Source organism: Myzus persicae, unplaced genomic scaffold, assembly GCF_001856785.1.
Source record: "Myzus persicae strain clone G006 unplaced genomic scaffold, MPER_G0061.0, whole genome shotgun sequence".
NCBI classification, from domain to species: Eukaryota; Metazoa; Arthropoda; class Insecta; order Hemiptera; family Aphididae; genus Myzus; species Myzus persicae.
This window is the reverse complement of record NW_019102520.1, coordinates 931,667-957,543: the sequence shown is the minus strand read 5'-3', so window position 1 is coordinate 957,543 and position 25,877 is coordinate 931,667. Positions and strand designations below refer to the sequence as shown.

At 30.9% G+C, this 25,877-nt stretch overlaps 2 protein-coding genes and 1 long non-coding RNA gene across 6 annotated transcripts; 2 read left to right on the top strand and 1 right to left on the bottom strand.

The window, feature by feature from the left end:
• Positions 1–2,226: 2,226 nt before the first annotated feature.
• Positions 2,227–2,980, bottom strand: LOC111032384. Its single transcript, XR_002604305.1, has 2 exons — positions 2,742–2,980; positions 2,227–2,655 (listed from the first exon to the last, which is right to left on the bottom strand). It is a non-coding gene; the product is annotated as an uncharacterized LOC111032384 (long non-coding RNA).
• Positions 2,981–3,023: 43 nt separating this feature from the next.
• On the top strand, positions 3,024–4,570 carry LOC111032382 (elongin-B-like). 2 transcript variants are annotated; one of them, XM_022312682.1, is made up of 5 exons: positions 3,024–3,150; positions 3,271–3,372; positions 3,457–3,550; positions 4,217–4,358; positions 4,418–4,570. In XM_022312682.1, the coding sequence occupies exons 2-5, from the start codon at positions 3,370–3,372 to the stop codon at positions 4,527–4,529; spliced, it is 351 nt and encodes a 116-aa protein (XP_022168374.1). In that variant the 5' UTR covers positions 3,024–3,150; positions 3,271–3,369; the 3' UTR covers positions 4,530–4,570. The 2 variants fall into 2 exon arrangements, with proteins under 2 accessions (XP_022168374.1, XP_022168376.1); XM_022312684.1 differs by having other exon boundaries at positions 3,102–3,206.
• Positions 4,571–7,516: 2,946 nt separating this feature from the next.
• Positions 7,517–25,555, top strand: LOC111032316 (PHD finger protein 3). 3 transcript variants are annotated; one of them, XM_022312588.1, is made up of 15 exons: positions 7,517–7,943; positions 8,846–8,991; positions 9,309–9,458; positions 10,864–11,001; positions 11,062–11,133; positions 11,255–11,352; positions 11,418–11,552; positions 18,631–19,236; positions 19,309–19,524; positions 19,610–19,662; positions 19,761–19,877; positions 19,946–20,385; positions 22,000–24,063; positions 24,228–24,439; positions 24,505–25,555. In XM_022312588.1, exons 2-15 carry the CDS (start codon positions 8,859–8,861, stop codon positions 25,129–25,131), a joined length of 5,061 nt encoding a protein of 1,686 aa, XP_022168280.1. In that variant the 5' UTR covers positions 7,517–7,943; positions 8,846–8,858; the 3' UTR covers positions 25,132–25,555. The 3 variants fall into 3 exon arrangements, with proteins under 3 accessions (XP_022168280.1, XP_022168281.1, XP_022168282.1); XM_022312589.1 differs by lacking the exon at positions 7,517–7,943 and adding an exon at positions 8,379–8,516; XM_022312590.1 differs by lacking the exon at positions 7,517–7,943 and adding an exon at positions 8,641–8,739.
• Positions 25,556–25,877: the final 322 nt, after the last annotated feature.

Here is a 25,877-nt window from a genome sequence, read left to right as displayed (position 1 = left end):
ATAACACTTAAATCGGAAACTAAGAATCCACACTATAGAGGTACCCACCTATAATATAGATAATGAGAATAATGTACTATAACGAAAAAAAATGTAAAATTTATTCAAGTGCTAAAATCCTTTTAGGCATGGCATATGCAGCTTGCTTAGTCAGCTGCTATAGTTGAATAGTTCTATGTTAGTTGTTAGGCATAGAAATATTATTATAGTAGTGACTCATTCTATTTGGTCGTTCAATACGTAATCAATTCTACATAAATTCCATTGCCGATTTTCCTTTATCTTAAAGTAATACACTTTATAATAGACTAAAATATAAAACTTTTTAGGCCTAAATATAAGATGATATCCCTATTCCTTAGATAGGTAGTTATTCCCCCCCCCATCTACTCAAAAATAGATAGTAATTGTAACTTATAAATTATACAAAATGTTTCATACAAAATATTTATACAATTATAATGCACTTCTCGCCTTGAACATAATTTGAAACAGTCAAAATTAACTTTAAAAATTGCTTTACTTATAAACTTTTTAATTTTTACACATTTTTTAACAAAGAGTTGATCTGTACCCACAAAGTCGAGTCCAATCCTTGAGTGAATTTCCTGTGAATAAAGTCGGACAAAGTATCGGGCAAAATGACAGAGTGGGCAAGACCGTTACGTCCGTGCTGCAGCCGTGTGCTGGTCCGTTCCCAGCTGGAGGGATACCCGGACGAGTATGTTCCTGGGATGTCCAGTGGCGGAAAGTTCTGGTGCAGCAGATGGCAACTGTCAATGGACATGTGTCGGATGACTGTGCTTTCTGGGACCTAGTATGGATTGTGACTACAGTGCCGGCCGCAGCAATGTCAGCGGCAGGGTGAAGCCCTGTTTGGCACGTTGTAGTCCATCACGGACGAAAAAAAGCGACTGCTGAGTGTGTTACAACACCGATGTAAGAGTGGCCGGGGGTGTCTGAAGAGCTGGATATATGGACAGTGTTCACAGCTGCACAGTATAAAATAACGGCGAAGGCACCAGGGCGAAAATGACGTATCCGTCGAACATGCACGTGGTGAGGAAATTAACCGAATTTTCGCCCCGGTGAACACGGAATCGGTATGATTCGTGTCCGCTGCATTATCACCTAAAATTTCACCTACTCTGTTCGACTGTGCTACCGCTGCAGCAACCTGCAGTCCCGCCTGCGTCTCAAGCCGTCGACAACGTGCATACTGCACATCGGATCGTCGCCTCGTCGTCTTTCGTAGACTACAACGTCACCATTTAAGTATTATATTAACGACCATTCTGATTCTGCAATAGTGACGTTGTAGCGGCAGTGCTGGTCACATTCTATTACACTCCGTCCCAAGCACGCAGTCGCAGTACACATGTCTGTCGACAGAAGCCGTTGTTTATAAGTTTCTAGTTAGCAGTAATCACTGCAGATGGCATACGATATTACGATATTTCCAATAGTTGTCTGGTGTTTTTTTTACAGTCAAAAATAGGAGACTTGATATCTTAGTGCAAGTATCTAGTTATCTGCAGTCATCGTCTGTTAAATAACACATGACAAAATCACCATCATAGAATCGTTATTTTCCCTTTTAATTATAGATAAATAAGTAGGTAGGTGTTTTGTTAAATTTCATCATATATCATTATACATACTAGAGGTTCAAAAATATTAACGATAAGTGGGTTGTATTTTTTTTTTTTTTACAAACATTTAAAGTTTACATTTTGACAAAATTTATCAAACTCCTTAACATTTTCAAAGTTAATTTGAAATTATAAAAAATTTAATTTATAGGATTTTCATAAGTAGTTCATAATGTAACCAAAAAATCCTAGTCATACTCACGTAACTATTATAAATAGTAAAATACCTACCTAACTGTATACAGGCCTGTAGTAATAGCCTTCGCTCAGAATCGTTCTTTTTTTACAATGATTATATTATATCATTGAATTCAAATTCAACACGTCATGTATGATGTATTACAGTGACTCACTCGACACTTACAGTAGGTACAACAGAACGATAACTCCACTTGCTCGTCTTTTTTCCCTCGATCATAGGAAGAGTACAGGACATTTGTAGGTAGGTACTATTTAGTTTCCCGCTTCCCAAAGTACAAACAACATGCCAATTTCAATCAGGTGCCACCCTCGACAAGTCGAAATTGAAGATAAATGCATTTTTACTGCTTTAACAGGTTATGACATGTGACTATATGTGAGTGTTATGACTTGAGTTTTAACACTCAAAAATGATTTTTTTTTTTTAAATACCTACATCATTGTAAAAACTATAGTAATTCATCAACGAAATGACTAAATAACTTTGTTAGCACAAAATTAAAAGTATCTTAAATCGTGGTAGTGTGGTACACATAATAACATGCACACGGGCGCCCTCTGGCAAGTTCCTCTCGTCGACAACTTTACTGTTTAATCAACTATACCAATGCCACGGAATTCGTCACACTCGTCTCGCTTGAGATCGTTCCGACGCAAATACTCGATGGTACAATTAATAGTTGGTATGGCTATAATTTAGGTTAGTAGGCACGAACACCAGAGTACTAGACCGAATGTCTTCCGGGGTCGAAGTCGCCAGCCGGTCAAAATTTTGGTGTGCATCGCTGAAATACATTTTGATCTGAAATTCAATAATAAATTGCTGCTCCATTATAGGAACTTAACTTTTGAACACGATAATATAAAAAATTGAATATTAAACTGTACCTATTTTAAACCATGATTACTTATATTCATCGATATTAAGGAATTCCGGTTAGATCATAATATTATTATACCTAAACCTAATAATACTTAAATTATATTATTCTATATTTCTATGTTACTACAATTATAACTTATAAGCATGATTTTGCAATCATTATCGTCTTAATATGGCAGACAACAATTTAAATGTGTTATTGAATTATATGTGTGGCTAACCTGTATTATAAAATCATATGATAATTGATAAGGTTATGGTTAATACCACAGAATAAAAATATAAATCTTTAATATCTATGGGTTAACAAAAAAAAAAAAAATTACTATCTCTATAATAATTATTTAGTTTTTACTATCTACGGTGGATATTATTTGTGTAGTATTGACGGTATTGTTGTAACTACAAACTATAGTAAGTCGAAGTTGTAATAGTTGTTTGATTATACCTAATAACATTAACCTATTTAGGTTGTATTATTGTATTATCTAATCTTATGCTTATTTGACATTTCTCCTTTTCGGTATTTTTCAGAATTTAGATTCTTGACCTCGTGCTTTCAAAATCATTGTTTAGTGGAAAGTTGACTATCAATATCATTCGTGATTAAAACATTGTTAGTTTCAATTCAAAATGGTAAGTACATTTGTAGTTGGTAGCTTATAGAATTAAACTTCTCGTTGTAAAACATGATTTAAATAACATTTTTTTATTTTTTAGGACGCCTTTATGATGATACAACGAAAAAAGCTAACCATATTCACTGATGCTAAAGACAACATACTGGTTGATGAACTCAAAAAGATTATTGGATGTATGTACAAATATTTTTTATTATTTTTATTTTTACAAGCAATATACAATTGTATCATTTGGTACAGTAAGAATATAGATAAAAATACAAATATGGGATGATTAACATTGTTTTGACAAATAAAGCCACCCATCGATGACACTTATAAATTATTAAATACACCATTTGCGGTTTATACGATTTGGGGCATTACCTGGAATGGTAGCGGAAGGTAAATTTTTGATAAGAGAATAACATAATTCTACTCTGTGGGACAAGCATCTGACTTTTTCAGGCAAAAACTCGTAACTGCCAATTACCATTCTTATGTTGTATTTAGTATAGTTAAGATTGTTTGTATTAATATTTTGTAACCACCTTATTTAATGTTAATTTTTACTAGCCAGCATTAAAAAATATCAAAATATGAGTATTTCATAAACATTCATACAATCATAATAAGCCTATATCAAAAAATAGGTATGAATATGTTATGAAGGTTTCCAAATTCTTTTTTAATTGTTTATGGAATTATAGTTTATTGTGATGTATTAAAATACATTTTGAACAGTTAATTTATCAAGCATTAGTCATTAGTATAATATATAATAATAAATTTTACAAAAAAATTGTATGGGAAAAGCATTTTCTAAATTGTAGGTACTACATTACTAATTATTATTTTAGGTATCATAAAAGTGGCACCATCAAGTCAACAACTTTACTACAAAGATGAAATTATGGATGGAACAAAAACATTGTCAGAATGTGGTTTGAATTCTACTATTGCTAAGGCACAAAGTCCAGCTACTATTGGTTTAGCATTGAAGTAAATATTATCACATATTAAAACATTTGTAGATTATTAATTTTGTATGGTATTTGTAGGATGGATAATGGAGAATTTGAGGCTTTAGAAATGGTACCATACTCATTGCCACCAGAATTGCCATATGTCATGAAAAATCAAGAAACTAATGGCCAAGAACCACCCATGTAAACAGCAATCACTAAATAATATGTTCAAAAATGGGTTTTTTTAATGGTTTATAAACAAATGAAAAATAGCATCTCAGCTTAAACTAAGGATTTTTTTTATTATTGCCAATTGGTTATAGTATTTTTTTTTTATTATATAACCTTATTTTATATTTTATTTATAATCAATAAACATGTCATAAATATGAAAATGGTAATATAAGAACTAAATAAATTAAACAATATACCATGTTATTTAAATTTACTAATTTAAACAATATACCATGATATTCGATTCATTAATTTAACAATTTAAGTATTTCGTATAAATGTCTAAAATATAATTAATTTAGTTTTTATATTATTTAAAAAAAAAACTAATTGATACAAAATATTATAATTAATAAGATGTTTGAATTGCTATTTACCATACTATGTATTTTCAAGCAAGAAGCACTGCAAATAAAAATAATTTTAAAACATTGAATCGTTTGTATGTCTATTTAAGGAAAAATCCCACAAAAAAAAAAAAAATGTTAACATAATATAATAATTCTCCATATTATTAGCTCTAAAATTTAAGTTATATGAGCTTAACATTTTTTTGTGTTCTTATTTTTTCTTATTTGTTATTTAAATTTAATCTTATACAATGGCTCTGATATCCCTATCCCCAAGTATGATGGCTATCATAGTGAATTATGTGGGGGATGAGTGTCACATTGCTGGATACCCTTAAGAGGACGTCGCACCCGCATATTATGTTGTCTACTTGTCTCCGTCTTACACACGTAGAACATAGCAAATTCCACTCTAGGCAGATCACGTTTAGCTCCGTTAATTTAAAAATTAGAGTGAATTTACCTCTTATAAAATTTAAAGGTAAGATCATTTTCGAGGGCATCTCATCGGGTTTTTGTTATATTTTAATTTTAAAGCTAGTTATGAGTATTTAAAGGTGTGCAAACAATTTACAATTTTAAAATACTCATAACTCGCTTTAAAATTAAAATATAACAAAAACCCGAAGAGATGCCCTCGAAAATGATCTTACCTTTAAATTTTATAAGAGGTAAATTCACTTTAATTTTTAAATTAACGGAACTAAACGTGATCTGCCGAGAGTGAAATTTGCTATGTTGTACGTGTGTATGACGGAGACAAGTAGACAACATAATATGCGGGTGCTACGTCCTCTTAACCTATTTGTAAATAATATTAAAGTATTGAACATAAAAATACTACTGTTTTGATACGCTGATTACTCCAATACTAGCTGTGGGGTAGGTGAGTGCTAATAAAAATTGATATTTGCCATAGTTTTTTTTTTTTTTATGGTTTTGATCTTATGTAATGGTTTAAATATAAAGGGATAGGTACGAAACAATATACATTAAATGAAGTGTTCTTTACTCAAATCAATCAAACTGCCTATCGATAGTTGGATGACAAATGTATATTGAACATCAATTAAGTAATAGGATAAGTATGTTAGTAGATATCCAATAATATAACAAAGTATATTATAGTACAATTATATGGGACTCGCATGGAGTTTTCGTCAGTGTTGGGGGCGATCTCTGATAAAAGGAACTCGATCAAGTTTTTTTCAAATGAATGGGAACACGTTCACTGGAAAAATGAATGCATTCACCGGGTTGTTCATTTATTTATTTTTATTTTTTTACTATAGGAATTGTAGTAAGAAAATATTATTATATAATAAAATTAATCAATTTATTTCAAACATTCGTTCACATTCAAGTAAGTTCCATTTAAAAAAAAAAAGAATGACATTCATGCATTGTTCACTAAATATGAAAGTGAACTTGCCTTCATGAACGGTATTCTTTCCAAACACAAGTTTTATAACCGTGAGCTATTTTACGAGGTACCTATGTTTATTTTTCTGAATTTTTTCTTCTACCATTTAATTGGTTTATTTAAAAATTAAAGTATAGGATAATTTTTATACTTAATACTTACTATAATATTTTATTTGTTAGAAATTTAGAATTAACTTTTAGTCAGGCTCATAAACTATAAATGCATGGACTGTGTGTGCCCCCCTGAAATCTGGGAGATGATGGACTACCATTGATTCTGTAGTACTAACATTGTTAGGAAGAGATAGTCAATCTCTGTGCTTATGAGTTATGATAGTTTCAATGAAGGTGGATTTAAATCCACCCTGGTATTGGCATTAACATATCATGGATACTTAGGTCAACCAAACTGAATAAGAAGCATATTTTGTTCTCACTCGCACAGAAGCTTCTAAGCATTACAGAAATCTGCTAAAACATTATTGTCTTAAATTGTTTCCATTTGTTTGATTTTTTATGTGAAACGTGTTCGCTCACGTATGGCAATAGGCATAGGATCCTCTATTAGACTAATAGGTCACTATTTTCATACTAGTGAGGTGGCTAGAGGTTCGTGGGACCGAATCTATTGGCCACCCGATAATAATTGCTTTAAGTATTAAAACTTAGTATAAAGACGTTAATATATTAAAAGCGCGGTAAAATAGTGCTGTGCGAATGTGTAAAAATCGCAAAATAGCAAACATCATTTGGGGGTAATTTTGGAACCAAGTCCGACTTCCAAATTCTGATTTCATCATTGCTTTTCGTATACGTAACATCATAAGTTAAGGAAAAAAAGGGTCTGGTAAAGTAACAAAGTTCTTTTGTAAATTTGCAAATTTGAAATCTAATCTACAACTCTAGTCAGTACTCAGTAGTCACGTCTTGTACACATTTTCATAAGAAAATAGGTATTTTTTGTATTTTCCGATTTTCGTAATCCATATATTTTCCAAAATATTATGGAAAATAAAATAATATTATTTATATTTTTTATTTCATCGTTAATTGATATCAGTTATCACGGTCTCACCAACAACCTTATCATTATGTGGTTTTTCTTCTATACAGTCGCGCACTTTTTCCATGACGCGCTGCAATGGCGGACGGTCCTACAGCCTAAAAATTAAAAACATACCTGAAATCATAACACTATATTTATCATGAACAGACTTGCGAGAAGCGTCTGCTAGCTAAAACATAATTTACAAAAATTTAAACCGGGAAGGTGAGGCCCCATTACCCGACGGAATTCTGATAACTCGATCCTGCGACCGTCGCACTCTTAAATCTGTTGGCCTTTGAGCAAAAACCAAGTCAATATGAGACAAACTGCAGACCCGCGATAAGTGCCGCAGCGCGAGTAGAACAGGACGGCAGTACTGTGTCATTGTACATTTGTACCAGCTCTCGCACAAACGACGGACGGCGACAATGGGTCCAGACGGACGCGTCGGATCTTGTAGACCAGCCACCCAGCAGTGATAACGGCGCCGAACCGTCGGCGGTAGCGTTCAAGACTCGCAAGTCCCGACTGCCGATTACATTCAGCGTCTGCAGCCGAGCCGGTGAGTACATAATATTATTATTAGTATTAATCATTAATATTTTCGTGTCATTTCTCGTTGTTTAAAATCCAGTTGAAATAAAATAATAATTAGTAATTGAAATATTACATTGATTTTGTTGAGCGCACATCGATTTTCGCGCGCCCGTGTGCCTTGTGATAATATCGATAAACTTCGAATATTTTCCCTGGGACGTGTTCGGTGTTATGAATTTTTTTTTCTCTCTCCGTCACTGCCTCTTCATTATCTGGTATCTTCCTCCAACCACCGCGGCAACCGTGCCCTTCGCCCGGGTCTGTGAGGCCTCGCGTCGCCCACACTGTTCGGAGCTGTTGGAGGGAAAAATTTTACGTTCACCTACCCGTTACAGTGTAACACACACATCGTAAACATTAAAATTAGTGTTATTATTATTATTATTAAATACGTAATATAATAATAATAATAATAATAATAATACTGAGATTGTTTATTTTGTTTCCGAGCTGATATCAAGTTATAGAAAATTGTAATACAAATTACAAATGGATTTTTACATATTTTAATATTACACATTTTCTCCGTCTGTGACAGGTTGACGATAATAATAACTATTATAAACTATATTTATTAATTTTAAATAATATTATGTTGTTGTTCAAAAATGTATTTAAATTTTAATTGAACGTTCTGAAATAATACTAATAACTCAGAAAACTTAAATTTAAACATTATAATTTGATGTTAAATGTACAATTCAACATATTAAATTATTCTGACTGTGTTTAATAGTAATCTATCTTATACTTATTTATTGGTATTTTAAATTGCAAATAATTAAATTTCAATACATAATAATATGTTACGTTAAAAATTGCTTTTTGTTAAAATGTTTTAATGTAGGTACTTTGTAATCTTTTTAGGTGATCCTTTATTATGTCGTGTTCTAAAATTACCGAAAAAGCAGATGAAGAACCAGAAGATGAAGAAGCTGATGATACTTTAATAGTAATTGTTAAGCCTGATGGTACAGTTTCTATCGATCAAGAAACATTCAATAGAGTTATGGGTAAGTCATTATTTATAAACATTTACAAATTCAATGGTAGCTCATTTCATATCTAGCTGTAGTACATATCGGGTTGCTATTTTATTTAAACATAATTTTTTTTAACGATAAACAATACACTTATTTATTTTTATTACTTTTGTATTAACATCTAAGTAATTGATAGTTTTATATATAGTGTATACTTAAATTTAAATCAATTCTATGTTATTATTTATTAAATACTCAACTCAATTGTTTTGACTCTTAACATTGATATTTTCAAAATTATTCATACTTGAAGTCTACTCAAATATATATTTTTATTGTTAAACTAGAGAGCAAAAAAGAAACCATGAATATTATTCACTTTGAGAACAGCAGTAATAAAGGCATAACTGTAAATCCAGAAAATGGAGAGCAAGAAATCAACTTGACTGTGCAAGGTTTTTATCCATCTATTTCTACCAAAACATTCTTACCCCAAGGTAAGATAATATGAAATACATTGTATTATTTTCTAATTGCATATCAATTTTAACCACTAGGCACTTAAACTAATTAGATACATAAATTTATTTACATGCAGTTGTTTACAGAATAGAACCTAAATCTAACAGTAATGATAGTTTTCTCAGTAGATATTTGGTAGAAGAGCAAAGTAAGGCTGAGTATGAAGCACATGAAGTGCAGAGTAATTATTAATGTAAGATGTTAACAAATATAAGGAAATCTATACATTTAATTTTTTTAGTAACAACTTCCATTTTTTGTATCATATACAAAGCAGAGTAGGCAATTGTCTGAGGAATTTGATAAATAAAAACAAATATTGCATCAAATATGTATTAAATTAACTAAGTTTATAGATAACTTGAGAAGTTATTTGTAATATTTTGAGGAGGACACTTCTTCAATCAACTAACCTTTAAATACCTATGTTCAATTTTTATTTTTATAGATCAAAATCCTCAAAAAAATAACTTTCTGCGCTAAATATTATTTAATAATAAAAAATAAATATTGATTTTTGTCTTCATAAAAATTCTCATTAGGTAATGGTTACAATAATTTGTACATAAAGGCTCAGCCTGTATACCTATTTCATAATAAGTAAGTGTCTTATATTCAAAGAATCGCTTTGAATAAACTATGAATAATAAATATAATATATTTAAAAATATTATCATATTAGATTTATGAAATAGATGTAGACAACTTTTTTGTATGGTGAATTATCATTAATTTGTTCACATTCTTAATTTTTTTATTCAAAATGTGGTAAATATTTTTCTTCGTACATAAAACACAAAAAGTGTAAATAAAATAAAAAAATCTTACATAACACAGATACGGCTATAATATATATATATATATATATCTTCATTCTACAACTTTATTCATAACTACTGAAGTACAAAACATGTTGTTGTTACGTAAATTTCTGAAAAAAATATTATTTAATTAATATTTATTAATTTGTATCTTTTTTAATAAGACTATTTCTCTGAATATTGAATAAATAATTTAAACATTAACATTTATATTACATTATTTTAAACTGTACTACTTAACTGTGATTCATGTATGAACAAAAAAAAATTATCTATCAATATTTTGTTTTTATTGTTTACAATGATTTATTTTAAATATTGTTCTTTTATATTTCAATGCTGAGAATTCTTTTTAAATGTTAAAAGCTTCTCAACTTGGGATGTTGTTTAAATGTTTGGTTAGTACTGAGGTATATATAATTTTCTAGGTAATAATCATATGCTAGCTAGATTTAATTAAATAAATAATTTTATTATTAATTACATTTTGACTCAGGTATAATGTAACATGACAAAACTAAATTTTCAAATTAATGAATACATATTTTTATCATTCTAGCCAATGAAAATAGTGATATAACAACAAATAATATTTATTTGGATCATTGCTATTACAAGGATTGCCCGCCAAACATCCCGGAGACCAACATTTGTTCCCCTAGAATTACACTCTCTACTGGAATACAGCATATTACTAGTAACTATAATAATAATTAATTTGTAAGTAGTATATTTTAAATTTAAATTTATATTTTAGATGAATTGAAAAAATCAAATATTGTAAACGAAATTGAAGAGATTGAAGAGATTACCGTTTCAGTGGATGATGGTGAGTTAAATGACTTTTTATATGTATTTAGAGAAGATACATAATAAACAACCCAATAGTTTATATTAATAAATGATTTTCTTAAATAATTTGTCAGCTGATTAAAAAAAAATTTTTTTAGATATTAAATCAGGCATACCATCAATAACTGTATCCAATAATACTCCAGAAAGTAATTTACCCAACAACAAAAGGATGCTAAATTTAAGAGTTGGAAAAGTAATTAAAAAGATTAAAATATATTTTTTACTGAATTAAAATACTAATATTTTACATTTATTTAGAATGAAAAACAAAGAAGTAAGGCTCCTATATCTTTAAGAAATACAATGACTAAAAAGAAACCTGATGAGATACAAAGTAATCAATCCGGGGATAAAGCAAGAGCTACGAAAACAGTTAAACGCCTGTTACCAATGGTAAGATTTAACGTTATAATTTACTTTGTGTTTTAATAGTTAAAAAAAATTCTAGTTGTATTTAGAATTCTAAGGCTCGAAGCTTAATGGAATTTAATGTGTACAATTGTAGTTATATTTATTAGATTGATTTAGATTCTAGACATGACAATAGACACAAAAAAATAATTATAAATATTGTACAATATAAAAATAGAAGCTTTAAAAATTTTAAATATTTTTCATAATAGTTTTTATTTATTTTTTAAATTTTTTTCATGTATTTAAAATAGTAAATAAAACAGTAAAAATATATAAAAATGAAATAACAAATTAATAAAATAATAATATCAAAAGTGAATGAACAATTTATGTTATGAATGCTGTTTGATTAAAGAGATTAAAAATACAATAAACTGAGGGGAAGAAGAGTAATTGAGGAAGAGTATTATGGTCAAGTGAGAGCACCAAAGGGAACTGATAAAATAATACACAGTGAAAGCCACTCATTGGGACCACTTTTGGACCAAGGTAAAATGTGTCAATTAACTGTTTCATTTTTTAGGTGATTGGTTACTGTAAACTAACTCAACTACTAAATGATGTATGTTTTTTGTGTTTGTCATCATCTTTTGGAGCAGTAAAATTGCTTTTATTTTCTACTTCGGCTACTTTTCTGATAGGAAAAAAAATCTAGTTGATATTTAAGGGACTCAAAAGTAAACAAATGCCCTGAGTACATCCCCCCCCCCCCCCCCAAAAAAAAAATAAGGATAATATAGATGTTTTACGTTAGACTAATTCCCAACAAAATCAATTTTGTTTTTATGTGTAACTCTAAAAAAAGAATTGTAGGTACAAGAAATTTGCTCTGTTGTTTTATATTAGCATTTTCAAAATATTTTGAATTTTTAGCTATTTATAAGCATAAGAAAAATTTCATATTTATTAGTTTTTTTTTAATATTGTCTATAAAAGAATTTTACCTTGGTCAAAAAAACTAAAAATGTAATACAAGGGTCCTCATAAATTGTTATAATAGCAGTTAAAAAATATTAAATATACATAGCCGCAATCTTTTTTATAAGCTTTTAAATGCTTAAATTTGAAATTATAAAATGTTCAATATTATAACAGCTAAGGATTGAAAATTGAAAATAATGTTTCTCGTTAGCAGTTGATACTCTAATCAAAAAATATAAGAATACATTTTTCTTTGTAGAAATACTAAGTTCAAATCTTGAAGAATTAGATGTTATTGCATCATTTCGATGTAATAAATAATGATAAAACTAGAAGCAGCTCATCTAGAGCTTCATAATATACATACTCAAATATAACAAAATAGACTTTTACCCTCTCAATACTAAGAATATTGATGAATTGTTTATCTATTTAATTGACTATCTTAACATTTTCAAAATAAATTTTTTTTATTTATTAGCTTTTTGTGCATTTAGCTCAACGATTATAAGAGATAAAAATTATACTGTAAGATTTAAGTAATACATTGTTGTTTTAATAAATTAGATGCTAAAGCCAGCCTCCAATATAAAGTCTGTGATTAGATTTATGACTACTTCTGAGTTTGAATTAAGAATAGAAAAAAGGTTTGGGGGTGATATTAAGAGCTTTGAGAGAATTTAACAGACAATGCGTTTTGTGTGCAGAGAACTGTCAAAAAGGATATGGGGAATATCACCAAGACTTTCTGTTAAATGTAAAGAGCAGAGTGGAGAATCATTTAAGTCCAGTTTGTAGGCAAGGGCAGGTTAGGGGTGTGTGACCCGAGCGTATGTGATTAAATTGTATCAATGGTTGCTCTAGAAAGATAGAGGTTGTTGAACCAGTTATTATGAGGAATAGTAGGAACAATATATTTATATCTAGTGGACATTTCTGCTGGGATATTAAGCCATTGTGCGAACGAGAGGTATCTTATGTGGTGACGTATAAATGGAATGATATCAGTGTGATGAAGTTGGGTAAGAGGGGGACTTATTAGACTAGCCGTAGATTCAGCTAGATTATTAACTACCTCATTACCATGTATCCCAATGTGGCTGGGAATCGACAGAAATTGAATGGAATAATTTGACTGGTGAAGTTTGAGGGTAATTTGTTTAATGCGAAGAACTAGGGAGGAAATATGGGAGTTAAAAGAGTTTGATTTGAGAGCCAGTAGACAAAACATCGAGTCAGAGGCAATTAAGTAATTGTTCGGAGCTAGGTTCGAGACAAGTATTAGCGTTTCTATGATGTCATAACACTCCGAGATGAGGGGGGTAAATTGTTTGTGAAAGATATGTGTAATTCGGGGATATAAAATGGATAACCTGCCGAGAGGGGAGAGACTGGACCGTCAGTATATACTGTAATGTAATTACCGAAATTAGCATTGAGGTACTCTGCGAAAATTTTGTTTATCTTAAAATAAATCATGTTTTGTACGAGTAGTTCATTGGAAGATAAGAAAGAGAAATTTTTTTTCTGTTTGGACAGATAGTGAGATTAGTAAAGATTCGTATGATTGTTTCGTAGATTTCATAATATATTGATGAACATTTGCGAGCAAATTCGCTGAAGTTGAGAAGAGGGGAATTTATTTGAAAATGTATTGCCAAGTGAAAAATATAAATAGTACCTGTCAAAAATTATATGGTTTGGGTGAGCAAGATTCTTCAGAAGATATTTGCTGGCTAACCATCGGCATCTGATGTTAAAAGGAGCGCTGTTTGATTCTACTACAATGGCCGGGCAGGGAGTTGATCTTAGGTAACCCTTAATATTTCAAAGGCAGGAGATTTGGAGTATATTTAAATTCTTCCAATTTGAGAAGAAAAAACAACCTTAATCCAATTTGGAACGTATGTGGGTACGATAGACAATAAGGAGACCAGAAGGGTGGGAACCCCACCAGGTATTGGCCACTGTCCTAAGAAAGTTAGACCTACGGGAGACGGTAGCTACGAGTGATGTTATATATGGGTTCCAACGAAGTTTGCCATATAAGGTGATACCTAGATAAGTGATATTGGGAACATAAGGAATAATTTTGATATCGAAGTATATGTTAGGAACATCCGGGTATCTACGGCGGGTGAAAATTATGGATTTGCATTTCTTTGGGGTGGATTCGAATGAGACCTTTTCCGGTATGATTTTTAGATCCTTAAGGGCTAGGTTTTGGAGAACAACAATAGTGGGGTCAAGAGATTTGTTGGGTGTAAAAAATACTATGTCGTCTGCGTATATGAGGCATTTATGACCCAGAATCGTTAGGTGTTTTTCGATTATACTCATGTAAACATTGAAGATTTTTGGACTGGGCCAAATGGGGAGGTAAAGACGAGATTTCTTTTATTAAACATAGAAATCAATGTGTTGCAGAATTGTTGGGGAGCATGTAATGAGATATGGTGTGAAATAAGAGTGTGAATGTTGACTGAATCAAACGCACCGCGTATGTCCACGAAGGTAGCTATAAACAACTTTCTGTTGTTAAAAGAGTTTTATATGTTTTTTATGAAAAACGAGTCATTTCATCGCACCTCTTCCTTTCCTGAAGTCAAAAAGGTTATCTGGCAGAATAGAGTTTTTAGCCACCAGTCTAACCTAGATTTGAGCATGTGCTCAAAAATCTTACATACAACAGAAAAGAGTGCGATTGGAAAGAAGTTTTAGAGTTTTGTTTGGCAATGAGTATGACTTCGTAGGCATTCCATTTAGAAGGAATATAAAGGGTTGTAAAAATAGTGCTCATTTTGGTAAGGAGAGAATCCAACGCCATAGCAGAGAGGTATTTTAACATAGCCGGTGAGATATTATCTAGGCTGGACGAGGCGGATTTTCGTGAGGCGATAGGGAAAGTTAGTTCGTCCATGTTGCATTTTTCCATTAGGATATGGGTGGGAGAGATATTATAATCATACAGCAGAGCGATTTCAGATTCTGATGGAACGTAGCAAGGAGCAATTTTGAAACAGAAATCATCAAACCAATCATCGTTATCGGGCGGGATGAAGTTACTCAATTTTTAAATTTCCTAGCTACAGACCAGAAGTTTTATATCGAGTAAGACTTTTTTAAATTTGAGCAAAAGAGTTGCCAATTACTTTTCTTTTCGTTTTCAAGAGTTTGGGTTGTAAGGGCGCATGCTTTCTGATATGCAAGAAAGTCGGCAATAGAGCCGGTGCTTCGAAAAGTTCTAAAAAGTTAGAATCTTATGTTGAGTGATTCCGTACAAGTGGAATACCACCACGGTGGAGAGGATGGACAAGATGCTTTGGCTGAGTTGTATACAATTTTTGTGAAAGAGAATGGGCCATTGTTGGGGGTATTTTATCAGGTGAGGCGGAAAATGAATTATGTATTTGGTGTGAAAAGGCTGCCCAATCGGCTTTATTGAAATTATAGTGAATAGGTTTATATTGGATAGTCTGAGCGGGAACTAGGAGAATTTGTATTCGCGATAGAACAAGATACCCCAGAATCGCCCAATTTTTGTCTAATAAACGAAAACCCATTGATTCTGAATGCATCCAGTTCCAAATTAAATTTCAATGACGTAACTGACGAGATACCCAATTGTAACTTTACACTCGTCGATAACCAACTTAATGAGCCCCCGATCGTCCTTACTCCTTAACTTATCTGCAGATAACACTTCATCGTCACCATCGACCAACACCGATATCGATGTGTTTTATAAAAAAAATAAAATAATAATATTTTACTTCGTTACTTTTCACCGGACTATAACGGACCGTTAATAATACTCGCTGAGAACACTGATCAACCGGTGCATCCGAATTGCATGCCAAAAAAATAAATAAAAATCGGGTCGTCCGAATTGCATGCCGTCTCTTAGAGGGGTATATCCGAACAAATAACTTACTTTTCTGTAACTTTTTCTTAATTGGAGGATCGGGATTTTGTTACATTACAATAAAACATATAAATATTGTAGAAGGTAACACTGTGAATAAGAATCATAAAATAAAACAATTTTTTTCATCGACAACAAAGGCCATTAGTTAAATAAAACTATTGTAGTTTGGGGTAATCAAGTGAGTGTATTTTAAATAATATTATTTTTAAATTTGGTGGTTTTTTTTGACATTTCGGGAAACAGACCGAGACCACAATACACTACATTACTCCAATATAGATACTGTTTGGGAAAATATTTACACGGATATAAAAATATTTCAATCCAGAAACTAATCACTAAACAGTTGTAACAACCATACATAAAAGAGCGTTTCTATACATGCATTTTTAAAAAAAAATAAGGAAGTCCAAAAAAAGTTTAAATTGTTTACGTCCATAGTAAATAAACTTGTGGTGTACGGCATGCAATCCGGACAAAGCCCTCTTAGAGATAGCATACAATTCGGACAAACCCCTACAGGAGACGGCATGCAATTCGGACATTTTTTTTTTTTTTTGTATGCAATTCGGATGCAGCCTGATCAACATAGAAACATGGGTAATGGGCATCCCATTATCGTTGCAAAAATTTTCTCTACTAATTTTGTTGGCATCACCAACATCAAAACAGCTTGGTCCAAAAAAGTCAGAATTACCTTCAACACTATTAGCAATGCCAATAAATGTCTAAGTTATGATATACCCCTCGCAATCAGTTTTCACGTTAATATTTTTAGCAACCTTATTTATTCGTACGGAATAATTAAATTAGATAACAACATATCTGAAAATGAATTTTTCGAAGGTAACCGTTTTCCTGCCTCAATAGTTACCTGTAAACGCATCCCTATTCAGAAAGATGGAAATATTATACAGACTCCCACAGTCGAATTGAAATTCGTAGCACCTAAATTGCCATCCATCATTTCTATTTGCAATATGTTTTTCGAAGTAACGCCGAGCATCCGTTCCCCGGTCCAATGCAATCACTGTTTAAGATTTGGACATGCTCAAAAATACTGCCGCAGCGACGCCAGATGCAGTTACTGCTGCGAATCCATGCACTCAATAAGACTCGTGCCCTACTGCGAAAGCCACCGACCCGACCTGCCACTACTGCGAACTCCCACACTTATCCACCGATCGTTCCTGCCGAGAGTGGCACCACCTAATAGATATTAAAATAATCAATCCTACTGTTTCTGAAATTATGAAAACTGACACCCCTTTTCACAACGATAACTTCCCTATCCTAAATGATACCCACCATTTTTTCAATAACAAAAAAAAATACAATTCTAATCTCATCCAGGTAAATAAAAAAAAATTACCCTACCACCTGAATCATCGTATACTTTTCTTATCGAGAGTTACTTTAACATTCCACTTGTCAAACCAAATTACTGATAGAAAATATTAATGATTTTTCCTGGATACACAGTACACACCCTATCCTACAAATTATCTGAATCTCTTATAAACTCTCCTTCACTCTTCTCTCCCTCATATCTTCAGTACCTAATTGATTCTTCCTTAACCTCCCTCCTTCCTATTCCTAACTATCACAACTGCAAATTAAATACGAAGTATTTAATGATATATATATTAAATAGTTCTACATTTAATAATTCACAACATTTAAGACCCCACAACGCATTATAATCAATATACACCTTATGCTCCACAATATCAACAAAATACATCTCACAACTAACTATAATACACTTCAATGGAATGTTAGAAGCCTCACAGCCCGCCTTCCTTCTTTATAAAATCTACTCATAGTTCACAGATGTTCCATCGCCATTATCTCAGAAACCTGGCTACTTCCTTCAAGCCTCCTGAATATACCAAACTTTCAAACCTTCAGAACCAATCGCCTTGATGGTTATGGCGGTGTGGCCCTAGCCATTCATCAATCTCTTAAAAATACATTTATTCAAAAAATAAAATTTATATCTAATTACATAAGTATAATTCAGAAATTAATGACCACCTTAAAGCTTATGATTGTTCAAACGTTATATTAATTAAGTATTATAGTACTCCAATGATTATTGTAATTTTAAAACCAAAAAATAAAAAAGGTTTGAGTATTTTGGTTAAAATTAATATTTTTACCACAATATAAATTTCTATTTACTTAATTTAATGTATCCTTTTCTAGAAGACCCATCAAGTTCGTCCATCAGTTCAAAATAAAAATAATCGACAAAAAAAATCTGATGTTATTGTAGATAAAGTCTTACTTCAAGCTAATGAATTGATTCGTCAGTCAAGTATTGAACCAAAAAAATACATACAAAATCAGTTGATGTTCAAAAAGAATAAAGATAAAATTGGAATTATTGATAATTCTCTAGATTCTTTATCATCTCCACAAAAATTTGTCACACAATTATTAGATGTACCTGAATTATTTTCTGCCCCAGATATTATTCTAGATGATAACAAAACATCTATTCAAACGGCAAATATAGAATTGGATTCTAAAATTGATGTTGTTGATAAAATTGATGATATGACAACTATAGATAACTTTGTTTCTAACACAACAAAAGATATAGAACAAGTTATTATAAATAAAGAAGAAACTGGGAGAGTGCGAAAAGTCTCAAATCGAATGAAGGATAATCCAGTTGAAATTACTGTAACTAAAACAGTAGAAGACATATTAAATGATATTAGTTCCAAAATAGCCAATCAAACCGAAATTATTGATGAGGAAAATTTGATTGATGAACTAGCTGATCTCAATGAAGACCTTAACTCTGTATGTAAACTTAAAAATGCATAACTTGATTTAAACTAATTTATGTATAATATATTTTATACATTTTTACAGTCAAATTTTGTTGCCCCATCTAACTCCAGTCATGATTTGATGAACAGGCTATTATCTGATGATAGTCTCAGTCATAGTGAGAAAAATGACTCAATAACATCAGTAACTGATGACAAACCTAAAGGTTCTACTATAGTGGTTTATGGAAAATCTGGTAGAGTAGTGACACTGCCTCCAATAGAGATTCCTAAAACTCGGTCATTAGTAAAAAAAGAAGTATGCATTTTGTCAATAATAAGAATAAAATTACATGTTGTATATGTATACAAATACAAATAATACATAATCTATTTTTTTTTAGAATCTCGATGCTAGTATAAAAGAGCAAGGTAGACAAAGACGTTCATCAGAAAAGTAAGTATAAATAACTAATATTTAGGGTTTCTTCAATTATGACCTTTTATGTGATACATATATTATATTGTATATAATATTTATATTCTTTTCCGTAGTTCAAAAAGCATAAATGACTATAGTGAAGAATCAGATACTGATAGAGAAGGAAATATGACTTCAGAGGATGATCCAAATAGACTGTGGTGTGTTTGTAGAAAACCTCATAATAACAGGTAATAGTTTTAAATACAATTTAAATTGTAAACTAAAATAAACATGTATAATTTAAAACTTTGTTCAGATTTATGATATGCTGTGATACGTGTGAAGATTGGTTCCATGGAAAATGTGTGGGTATCACAAAAGCCTTGGGTGAACAAATGGAAGCACGTGGTGTTGAATGGAATTGTCCACCATGTAAAAAAAAGAGGACAGAAGATGCGCGTAAAAAATCTGAAGAAGAAAAGGCCAAGAAATTGGAAGAAGAAAAGAAAAAAATATCAAGTTTAAAATCACCTATTAAAAACAGTGAAACTAAAGTCATTAAAACTCAACCTCAATTGCAACAAAAATGTGCTCAATGTGATAAAACTATTGACAATGTTGCAGTAGGCTTATTTTGTAAAGAAATATGTTTGGAAAAACATATTGAAGAAAGTGTAGCTGCTATAAAAGCATGTTGTACGTCAGATTCACCGGATATTATTTTATTTGACAAAAAAAACAGCAGATTAGTCACGGGTATGCAACTATTTTATTATATGATATTTAATGTATACAACATTGTTGAAGAAGTAATGATTCACAACAATATGTTTTCAGTTATTGATAGTGTATCATATCACAATATATCGCAATTTTTTCATGATTTTGAATTTTTTTCCAAAACATGAAGGTTAAAAAAAAAAATTGTATTTCCACTTCTATTGGAATTGGTTTTACAATGTTTTTTTTTTTTTTTTGGTGAACTATCCAAAGATATTTCTAATAGATAGTAGAAAAAAATCTTTATTAATGGACTTTGGGGATTCAAAGGCCTACCTACACCTACCTTTATTTCACAAAGCTTATAAAACAAACAAAAACACTATTCCATGACTCATAAGTTAACCCTGAACAGTATTAAAAAATAATGTTAACTAATAAAATGTATTTACTTAAAGTAAAACGTAAAAAATTACAGTTAAATATATTGGAAACATTTTTCAAATATGCTTTTGGCATAAAAAATAGCAAAATTTAAAACATACAATCTTTGAATTGAAGCTCCTTTAAGTCTCAAAACAAATATTTTGAATAATCTACACTTTGCAGTCATAAATACTCATAATTAAAGATTATTCTAATGCAACAAGTCCTCAAACTTCCCTATAACTCATAGACTATTCGTCCAAAATTTAATTTTTATATTTCAAAAGTAATCAAAAAAATATTTTACTTTGGCTAGGAATTAAAAATGTATGTAGTCATTAAAAAAAGTATAAGAATTATGTATGTTAACAATGAAAAATAGAAAACTAGAACTTTCAGAATGTTGTTTCTTAACAAACTAAAAAATTATTTTTAAAACCTTTAGTAGGTTTTGAAATAATGAGAGTTTTGCTCTAAATAAATCACTTAATGTACCTATATTTTTTTCACCTGCCCTATGAGACTGGGGTTCACATCTCTATAAGAGTAGTGGTGCCCAGCCAATAATACATTATGCACGGTGGAGTGACCTTGAAAGATTTTATAGGGAGTAGGTGTCCATGCTTTGGTAAAAAATAATTTTAAAACCAACTTAAATTAATGTGTATTTCAGTCATAACATTTTTATTAACTGGTACAATTTTTTTGTGTGTGTGGGGGTGGAGGTCGATCCACCTACTTAGTGTAGTTTTCGCTACACATTGGAAATAATTGTAAAATAATATTCGAAGAAAAAATATTTAATAACTTTGGTGAGTGGGTAGGTAAAATTGCTACACCTGAAAAATATGTCCTAAGCACTACTATATAGACTCTATCAGTATTATAGAGTATTAGACACATGATACAAAAATCAGAAATATTCACGATTGCAAAATCATCATCCCCATAAATAATTTTTGGCGTTTTATAAAGTTTGTTTAATTTGTTTCATCAAAGTTTTTGTTGATAGTTAATATTGATGATGTTAAAAACTCCAAAAAAAAGAAATCTGTGTTTATTTGATCGATTTCAATAATAAACTAAGATGAATTAAGATATAGCTATGGGTGAATATCTATTTAGGGAAAATGTTTTATCTCAGTACAAAACCCTATAGCATTGATTGTTCATAAAACTGACCTCATATATTATTATTTCATATAAGTTAAAATTATGTTACAGGTGATCAAGCTCCAAAACTTGCAAATTTAAAACAATGGATGAAAGAAAATCCAGCATTCCAAATTTTAAAACCTTCTGGGCCTAAAACTAATCTGAACAAACTACCATCTTCAAAACCTCAAACTAATTCCAAGTCGACTCCAAATGCATTTAAATGTCTTAAAAAAGAAAACGAAAATCGCCTTAAAAGACCAGCCGTTAGTCCAGATAAACACAAGGCAAAAGAAATTAAAAAAGAATTTGATGTGTCAGAATTATTGCAACCAGATAAAATCAAACTGGTATTTGTTAAAAAAGATTCACCAAAATCAATATTACCTAAAAAAGAACCTATTAAACAAACTACTCCTCAAAAAGAACCTAATAAACATACTACTCCTCAAAAAGAACCTAATAAACCAATTAATCAAAAAGAACCTATTAAACATACTATTTCTCAAAAAGAACCTATTAAACATGCTATTCCTCCAAAGGAGTCGTCCAAATCTATACAACCAGTAACACAGATAAAAACCACATCCCTTTCAAAAATAAATGCTGTGCAAAAAGTTATTAAGAAAAAACCTGAACCGATTAAAAAAATTGAACCAATAAAAGAAATTTTCAATGAGAAAAAGGGTGAAGAACAATTGCGTTCCAATGTGCGTAAATCTCTATTGGAATCATTAAGTAGTAGAATATCTGAAGAACCAGAATTAAAAACAGCTGAACAAGACTTGGAGGAATTAATCTCGAAAATTGAAGAAGAACTTTTTAATCAATTCAGTAAGGTTGATCAGAAATATAAAACAAAGTATAGAAGTTTATTATTCAATATAAAAGATCCTAAAAATTTAAATTTCTTTAAGAAAATTATGTTTAAATGGGTTACACCCTATCAGTTGGTGCGTATGACTGCTGACGAAATGGCATCTCAGGAACTAGCTGAGTGGAGAGAACGAGAAAACAAACATCAAATAGAAATGATTCGAAAAACTGAGTTAGATATGATGAATCAACCAAAAGCTTTACTAATGAAGACTCATAAAGGAGAAGAAATCATTGAATCCAAGGATAATAAGGAAACAATAGTATCAGAACTAAATCCTGACATTAAAGTCGAAGAAAAGAAACCTCAGATTTTATTAAAATTAATTAAAGAAAAGAAAAAAAGCAAATATAAAGAAAGAAGTAGTAGTGGTGAACGCGATCGTAGACATCATAAGTCTAGTAGAAATCGTCACAAATCACACAGGGATAAAAAACGTAGAAGTCGTGACCGAAGCAGAGATCTTAAAGATAAAAAAGTTGAAAAAAATAAAGTGATTGAGACTGTAGCAGAACCAGTTACTAATAACATTGAAGGACGTAAAGATGAAGATATTAGTGATAGGGAACCAAGTTCAACTGTTGTTATAGCTACTCCTCCTCGGGTGGAAGAAGAAATTGGCCCTATATGGAAAGGAACCATAAATTTCACTGATGTTGCGCGTTGTAATGTAACAATGTCTCGATTATCTGGTAATGTAATTGGATTGGAGGCAGAACTTACTTTAACAGTTCTAGAATGTGTTGGTCGCATCAAACAACAAACTGTTTGGGAATATATGGGTAAATTGAAAAAAACTGGAACTAAAGATATTATTGTAACAAAGTTATCAGCTGGTGGAATGGAACAACAAATGTCCTACCTGAGCCTCTATCAATACCTAAGTGCTAAAAACCGTATAGCAGTTATTGATAGCAAACCATTTCCAAACATAAAAGATTTTTATCTATATCCTCTTGGGAGTCATAGTCCTATTCCTCAGGTACTATTGCCATTAGATGGCCCTGGTATTGATGATTATAGAACCCATTTGTTACTGGGTATAATAGTACGAAATTCTAAGAAACATTGGGTTCCATCTTGGAAACAGCCTGAAAATAACTATATTAATGACACTTCGGCTTTACCTCATCTTAAACCTGCTTTTCCAACATCTAATCAAGACAGTTATTCACCAAAAGAAAGTTATACTCCACCGAGATCTCCAACAAACAAAATTCTCAGTTTACCAACACCAGTCTTACCACTATCTTCAGGTAAACATTTTAAGCGCTGGTAATAGGTGTACTATATAGGCAGTAATTAGTGTAAAACATTGTATCTAAAAAACTGTAATTTATAGTACGATTGATAATAAATTAATTAGTGTCTTTTTGCTTTTACTTACAATATATTTTATTGTTTATATTTTTTTTTTTAGTTTTGACTGATGATGACTTGCCTTATATACCAGGAGAAGAAGAACCATACTCACCAGTAGATGAAGATGTGCCTAGCTTATCTGATGACATGAACACAGCTTCAAGCATTGAACAACAAATGGAAGAATTAACCAGAAAAATTGAAAAAGAAAAATTAGTTATACAAATGATGACTGCCGGTTCTCAAAATTCCATTCTTATTGATGATGATGTATGTATATTATAATATTGTTTTTCTCGTGTGATTGATTTATTTATTATTATTGTTGTATATAGTCACAAGATCTAGATGAAGAAGTCTATAGTCCTACAAGTGAGCTGGCCCCACTGACATCTGAAATTCAACTGCCTAGTAATATTAAAGATATACTTTCTTCCATTAACACGAAAGAATTACCTTCAACTGAGGCGGAAAACTCTAAAATTACTACAGATGTTGAAAAGAAATGCAGAGACCCTCGCCAACGAATTTCAGCAGCTGAACCTCCACCACCTGGCCTTGAAGATGAGTTTACAACACCTTGTAATCCTGACATAAGTTTACCTCCACCCAATTTCCCAACTCCTTACATGCAACCACCTATAAATTATATTGCACCTATTCCTTATCCTTATCCTCCACCTGGGTATATGCCTGATGCTTACCCTAATCAATATGGACCTCAGCAACCACCTCCACCTCCACCAAATATGGTCTTAGATCAAGGAAAATATAACAATTATAATCAACCTGGTTATGCTTACAATACAGCACAATACCAACCACCTCCCCCACCATCTTATCCAAAAACTAAAAAAGGATCAGGATTTTGGGGCCACGGTAGTTCCAAACATGAACCAAAAAAGAAAAAATTTAAAAAATCAGGTGATCGGAGAGATAAAGGTTCTTGGAGACGTATGTAGTTGTTTCCTAAATAATTTTTATGTTCTTGGATCGTGTTTTTATTAAATCTATGTTTTACATGTGCAACTTATTTTATTTACTTTGATATTGTTAAGATTTTTTTTAAAATATATTTTACACATTTTCTTATATGTAAACCTTACATGTATTTATGTTATTCATATAAAATTGTTATAAATTTTATTGTATTTATATATAGCTTAAGAATTAATAAATTTAAATGTACATAAATAATGTGAATTTGTTGTGCGGGCACTTTACAAGTGGAATATAATGTTACATTATTTTAAACAATTAAAGTGTACAACTTTTATACATTAAGATAATACTGACACTTAATTATGTTTTTAAAACACACTAAATATAATTATCGATGTTAATTTTCTCAATAAAGTTAGATAATGTGGACGTGTGGCTTCATTACATCTTGTCATTAGATTTTATTTTTGAATTACAACTTTTGAATAAAGACGTTTCTGTAAATTAGATCTTAATTTAACACCTTAGGCATTTAGTCTATATTGCTGAAAACAAAATCATTTGTTTGTTTTATCATTGTCTTAATAAAAATGTATGTACACAACATATTTAGTATTTTTAGACACTAAACATAGACTTCTATAGGTATTATTGTAATGGATACAACATAGTATTATAATATTTTTGAATATGTTTGGTGTACCATTAGTTTAGTAATTGAAATAAAATCGAATAATTCAATATAAAATATGTTGCACAGTTTTAT

What these genes read in the sequence shown, in the direction of transcription:
- LOC111032382 (XM_022312682.1), top strand. An exon ending in ACTCAAAAAGATTATTGGAT is followed by an intron (nt 3,551 to 4,216) that starts GTATGTACAAAT and finishes TTATTATTTTAG; the next exon opens with GTATCATAAAAGTGGCACCA. An exon ending in ACTATTGGTTTAGCATTGAA is followed by an intron (nt 4,359 to 4,417) that starts GTAAATATTATC and finishes TGGTATTTGTAG; the next exon opens with GATGGATAATGGAGAATTTG.
- LOC111032316 (XM_022312588.1), top strand. Translation starts at nt 8,859, where the DNA reads ATGTCGTGTTCTAAAATTACCGAAAAAGCAGATGAAGAACCAGAAGAT. An exon ending in CAAAACATTCTTACCCCAAG is followed by an intron (nt 9,459 to 10,863) that starts GTAAGATAATAT and finishes TTATCATTCTAG; the next exon opens with CCAATGAAAATAGTGATATA. An exon ending in CAAAGACGTTCATCAGAAAA is followed by an intron (nt 19,663 to 19,760) that starts GTAAGTATAAAT and finishes TCTTTTCCGTAG; the next exon opens with TTCAAAAAGCATAAATGACT.